This window comes from Lolium perenne, chromosome 1 (assembly GCF_019359855.2).
Source record: "Lolium perenne isolate Kyuss_39 chromosome 1, Kyuss_2.0, whole genome shotgun sequence".
NCBI classification, from domain to species: Eukaryota; Viridiplantae; Streptophyta; class Magnoliopsida; order Poales; family Poaceae; genus Lolium; species Lolium perenne.
The window spans coordinates 140,783,625-140,790,054 of record NC_067244.2 but is presented as its reverse complement, the minus strand read 5'-3'; the positions used below and the strand labels follow the sequence as shown (position 1 = coordinate 140,790,054).

Below are 6,430 nucleotides of genomic sequence, written 5' to 3'. Positions count from 1 at the left end.
GCGTCTGCATAGCGTCCGCGGAGACGCATCCGACATGCATATTTGGGTCAGGTTTGCGTCTCCGCGGACACCCCAATCACTATGCATCGGGACGCTGGGTCTGATCCCAGACGCATTTTTCGACTGCGCAGATACAAACGATCGCTCAACATCCGTTTCCATCGCCTCGTTGGAGATGCCCTCGACCACTGGGAGTTTTTTTTTTCGAGGGTACGCCAATAGCGTACCAAATCTTTATAGAAGAAAGCAATATAGTTTACAAGAACCGACGCCAAGATGCGAACATCGAGGCCGGCAACTCCACACAACTCACACCTAAGCCTACTCTCGCGGCATCCAAACTCCAGCTCCTCTCCTAGCAAGCTTCCACAGCGCGAACTCCTCCTTGATCCGGGTCACCAGTTGCTGCACATTGCATTGCTGCCTCACCTCATTGAACACACGAGCATTCCATTGCTTCCAAAGCATCCACGCGGTTAACATGACAAGAGCATCGAAACCCTTCCTGTCTCTCCTGTGCACTAGCTTCCTAGCGGAATCCCACCAGGCCTGTAAGGTGCTGTCCCGGTTTGGCTCCACTATGTTAAGCCCCGCAGCAAGTAAGCACTCAAACCAAGTCTGTCTCGCGAACGGACAGCGCATCAGGATGTGATCAACCGTGTCTTGATCTTGAAGGCATGTGAAGCACACTGACACCTGATCTTGCAGCCCATGCCTCTGTCGCCTATCCGAGGTCCACAAACGGTATCTCAACGCCAACCAACAAAAAAATCTTGCACTTGGCTGTGGCAAACGATTTCCAGATTGCCTGATGCAGACCAAACTCCAGGCCACCCTGACAGAGCAAACGGTATGTATCCTTTGCAGAGTAAACACTGTTCGCCGCCCCGATCCAGGCAAATTCATCCTCTTCCTGTGGCCTCCTTGGCACCAGGTCAATTGGGAGTTGGAATTGTATTCTTTGAGTAATTCAGCTGGCACATTGTAGCCGTTGGATCTAGCATCGGACGGTACAAATTGAAGCCCGAGAAATGATTGATCTCAATTCTAACGTTCAGCTTCCGGGCCCACTTGTATCTTGCTTTGATCTGAAGCAAACGCGCATCTCTTCCTTGAGAACTTTGTACTAGCTGATGCTGATTTCGTTATTGGAATCCGGGGTCTACCCCTTGATAAATAATTAAGCATCTCTTCCTGATTATAGACTAATGGTGGATTGGTGGTCTAAAATGTATGGAAGCAACTCTACGAAATCGACTCTGTTGACACGAGAAACGTCTCTGTCTCGTGCATACACGGGGTAATTTTGGAATCCAAAATTAACGCACACGACATGTAAAATATACAACTCGTGTTGCGGGCTGCATGCATCAGAACAAGGTGACGTGGTTAAACGGAGAAGACAGTGACCTTGGTTACAACTTACAAAAGTAAAAGCTTGCACTCCAAAGACTTCATACATTTTGTCCACATGTAATTCCCCCGCCCGGAAACTGAATTTGGCTTCCGAGTGCATTAATTGAGCCCATTGCTTGAAAAACATATTCTAAAATGCCAAAAAAATCTGAAAAGAAGTCTCGCGTGTACATCCCGGATATTCTATATTGGCACATAACTTTTTTGGGGAAAAAGTATCATTTTTTGTGTCAGGTGTTAAAAAAATCCAATACTCCAACATAACTATTCACTGTTTTTTAATCTTTTTAACATGGGCCACATAAAATAATCATGAAAACTTCTATGCGGACATAGAATGTTTGGAAGTACACACAATTTTTCTCATATTTTAACATTTTAATGTATTTCATAATATGTGTATATGCACACGAGAGCAAAATCACCACCACTGCACCATATTTCTCGCCGATTATTACTTCAGTCATAAGTGACATATAACTGCCAATTACAATATACCCTGTTAGATCAAATACTGTACACATTATGTATGGACCAGGTACAACGTATGGTGTAGTACACCAACGGCTATATTCCAACGGTCACATACATGATTGTCTCCTTTCCTTCCTTTGCCTTTCCATATGTAATCACCTTCCTTGTATATGCCACAGATGGGGCTTTTCCATCTCCTAACATGCAACCGATGCCCCCAAAGGGGTATGATCGTTTCCTCCAAAGATAACATGGTATCAGACCAACCTCTTCCCTCATCCCTCTAGACTCCACCGAAAAAAAAACACAACAAACCGATTGATTTCCTCCCGATCGGTGTCCCCTCGAGCGAGGATTTTTTCCTCGACACGGACGAAGAAAACGAGCGACGCGCTCGCTGCCTCCCTCCCTCCCGATGGCGTCCTCCTCCTCCACGACCTCTTTGGCGGCGGCCCTTGGAGCACCACCATCCGACAAGCTCTCGCGGGAGAATCATCTCCTGTGGAAGGCGCAAGTGCTGCCCGCCTTGCGAGGAGCGCAGGTCATGGGGCTGCTTGACGGCTCCGACCCGGCGCCTCCAAAAACTCTGGAGGTTGAAGATGAGGCCCAAAAGAAGACCACCATCCCCAATCCAGCCTATGGCGCTTGGATTTCGCGGGATCAGCAGGTCGTAAGTTACCTGCTCAAAACTTTGTCCCCTGATATACTCGCCGATGTTCTTGGTTTCGAGCATGCCGCAGAAATATGGAAGACCCTCGGAGACATGTTCTCCGCACAATCCCAGGCTCGCATCGGGATGCTTCGTGCCGGCCTCACCAACACCAAGAAAAGAGACCTCACTGCTGGCGTGTACATCGCCAAGATGAAGGGATTCTGCTCGGAGCTTGCTGCTGCGGGGAGAGTCATCTCCGACGTCGAACTCAAGGAGTACATCCTCGCCGGTTTGGGATCGGACTACAACGCCGTCGTCGCCGCCGTCAACGCCAACCCCTCCACCACCTCCGCTGATGTGTGCAATCAGCTCATGGCCTACGACTATCACCAAACCATGCTCTCCGAGTCCGAGCAGCCCTCCGGCACCTTCACGTCATCGGCCAACGCTGCGGCTCGTGGCCGTGGCACGCGCCCCGAGCATTGAGGTGGTTACCGCCACAACAACTATGGTGGCGGCCACAACAACTATGGTGGTGGCCGCAACCAGCAGCGTGGTCACCCTCCACGTCGCCACGACACTCAGGATGGTGGTCGCCGTCCGCCACCCAGGGGGGGTCGCGGCCGTGGTCGTGGCTACCGCAAGCCCTCGCCATATCAAGACGTCCAATGCCAAATTTGCAAGAAAGACGGGCACCCCGCATCCGAGTGCTGGTGGCGCTATGGTGATAATGATGATGATGATGACACCCACACCGACCACAAAGGTGCGCACATGGCTTCATATGGTGTTGACACAAATTGGTACATGGATACAGGCGCCACAAATCACTTGACTAGTGAATTGAGCAAGCTCTCTACGCATGAACCATACAAGGGACATGATCAAGTCTACAATGCTAGTGGTCAAGGTATGGCAATTAAACAGTCATTCGATGTTGCACATCCCGCATAGTTCCATTCATCTTCGCAATATTCTACATGTGCCTAGTGCCTCCAAAAATTTACTCTCTGCTCACAAAATTGCTCTTGACAATAATGCCTTTGTTGAAATTCACCCATTCTTCTTTTTGATTAAGGATCGGGCCACGAAGCAAACCATCTTTAAAGGACCATGTCATGATGGCTTATATCCTCTCATGCCTATCTCCGCGGGGTCTCCCAAGCAAGCCTTCGTCACCATCACGCCGTCCTCCTCTACATGGCATCGCCGACTAGGACATCCTTCTTCGTTTGTTGTTCAACAAATTCTTCGTCGTAATAATCTTCCTCATTCACATGAAATAAATCCTTATGTTTGTGATCCATGCCAACAGGCCAAAAGTCATCAATTGCCTTCTCCCACCTCCACTAGCATTTCTACCGTTCCATTGGAACAAATTTTCTCCGATGTATGGGGACCGGCACCTACCTCTGTTGGAAAACATTCGTACTATGTAAGCTTTATTGATGATTTTAGCAAATTCACATGGATTTATTTGCTCAAGAAACGTTCTGATGTTTATCAAGCCTTTCTCAATTTCCAAAAATTAGTTGAACGCAAATTTAATCGAAAAATCATCACTATGCAAACTGATTGGGGTGGTGAATATGAAAAACTCAACTCTTTCTTTCAAAAAGTTGGTATTACTCACCATGTTTCGTGTCCTCATGCACACCAACAAAATGGCTCAGCGGAACGCAAGCATCGCCACATTGTTGAAGTAGGCCTATCCTTACTTGCAAATGCATCAATGCCTCTCAAATTTTGGGATGAAGCATTCCTCACGGCAACATTTCTTATCAACTTATTACCCACCAAAGTTCTCAACTTTGCTACACCCACGGAAAAGCTTCTCAATATCACACCCAATTATACATCTCTTCGCATTTTTGGCTGCGCTTGCTGGCCTAATCTTCGCCCCTACAACAAACGCAAACTTTCTTTTCGCTCCAAGCAATGCGTTTTTCTCGGCTATAGCCCTCTTCACAAAGGCGTCAAGTGTCTCGACATTTCCACTGGGAGAGTCTACATTTCTCGTGACGTCGTTTTTGATGAAAATATATTCCCTTTTGCTTCACTCAATCCAAATTCCGGCGCTAGACTTCGCGAAGAAATCTTACTTATTCCGCAAAACAATTCATTCCCATCGTCTCCTAGTGCGGGTGTGCCTAATCATGATCATATGTACATTGTGCCATCTACTGACCCTATGCAGGACATGCCAACCGGAGGAGCCGCTCCAGCACCAAATTCCGGACCTACAGGTGAAGATTTCACCGAAAACGGAGCTACAACGGACACAAACGGTGCAAATTTGGAAACTGCAACGGAAAACATCTGCACAGATCACGGGGCTGATTTTTCTGCGGCAGAATCTGCCTCGGATCACGCAACCGCCTCGGATCGCGCGCCATCAATTCACCTGGACGCGTGGCAGTCTCGCGCAGCGCGCCCAACGGTCACCACGCGTGATCCGCGCCTGGGCGATCCCGCGTCCGCCACGTCGCCGCCCCCAGCTGGCGTGGTGGCCCCGCCTGCCCCGGATCCCGCCCGCGTCGATCGCGTCCAGCAAATCACGGAGGAGGACGCGGTCTCCGCTCGGTCTCCGCGCCACCGGCTCGACCTGGAGGTCCACGCGGAGGATTCTCCGGGATCTTCTGCGGACTCCATCGCCTCTCCAACGGCCGCATCAAGGACTCCAGGATCTCCTGCGGCGACTGCGGCAAATGCTTCGGGATCTTCTGCGGCAACCTCCTCCACGCCATCAACCACACAGACGGCCACTGGATCGTCTGCGGCCGCTGCAGACTCTGCGTCAGCCGGGTCCACGGGATCCTCTGCCCCACCGGGATCTGGGCCTGCAAATGGGCAGATCTCCTCAGGATCTTCTGTGCAGCCGGATCCTGCACCATCTTCTGCACCCGGACCTCATACACGACTACAAAAAGGTATATCTAATCCGAAAATTTACACCGATGGTACTATTCGCTATGGCCTGCTAACCTCTACAGGAGAACCAAGAAATATCTCAGAAGCATTGGGTGATACAAAATGGCACAATGCAATGCAAGAAGAGTATGACGCATTAATCCAAAACAAGACATGGCACCTTGTACCCCCTAGCTCCAACAAAAATTTGATCGATTGCAAGTGGGTCTACCGCATCAAGAAAAATGCAGATGGCACCATTGAACGGTATAAAGCACGTCTTGTTGCAAAAGGCTTCAAACAACGGTACGGTATTGACTATGAAGACACCTTCAGTCCCGTTGTCAAAGCTGCTACTATTCGCCTTGTCTTGGCGCTCTCGGTATCTCGTGGGTGGAGTCTTCGCCAACTGGATGTCAAGAACGCGTTTCTTCATGGCGTTCTGGAAGAGGAAGTTTATATGAAGCAACCACCTGGGTTTGAAAATCCCACTTTTCCGCGCCATATTTGCAAACTTGACAAGGCGCTCTATGGTCTAAAACAAGCACCACGTGCATGGTTCTCGAAGCTCAGCTCTAAGCTGCATGATCTTGGCTTTATTCCCTCAAAGGCCGACACCTCTCTCTTCATCTACAAGAAGTCAGGTATAACCATGTTTGTCTTAATTTATGTTGATGATATAATTGTTGCTAGCTCTACAGATCAGGCTGTTTCGGCCCTACTACGTGATTTGAGTGGGGATTTCGCCCTCAAAGACCTTGGTGATCTCCATTTCTTCTTGGGCATTGAAGTCAAGAAAACATCCGAAGGCTTACATTTATCTCAGCAGAAATATGCAACTGATCTACTCTCTCGTGTTGGCATGACCAAGTGCACTACATGTCCCACACCCCTCTCAAGCACTGATAAATTGTCTCTCACCGATGGTACACCTCTTGGAGCCGAGGATAGCACGCAGTACAGGAGTATTGTTGGGGC

General features: G+C 49.2%; 1 protein-coding gene across 1 annotated transcript; it reads left to right on the top strand.

Moving 5' to 3' along the window:
* Positions 1-2,152: 2,152 nt before the first annotated feature.
* On the top strand, positions 2,153-3,943 carry LOC139832064 (uncharacterized). The gene is made up of 2 exons (XM_071821496.1): positions 2,153-3,452; positions 3,621-3,943. Exon 1 carries the CDS (start codon positions 2,306-2,308, stop codon positions 3,026-3,028), a length of 723 nt encoding a protein of 240 aa, XP_071677597.1. The 5' UTR covers positions 2,153-2,305; the 3' UTR covers positions 3,029-3,452; positions 3,621-3,943.
* Positions 3,944-6,430: the final 2,487 nt, after the last annotated feature.

Coding starts and splice junctions, on each gene's coding strand:
- LOC139832064 (XM_071821496.1), top strand. CDS start 2,306: ATGGCGTCCTCCTCCTCCACGACCTCTTTGGCGGCGGCCCTTGGAGCA.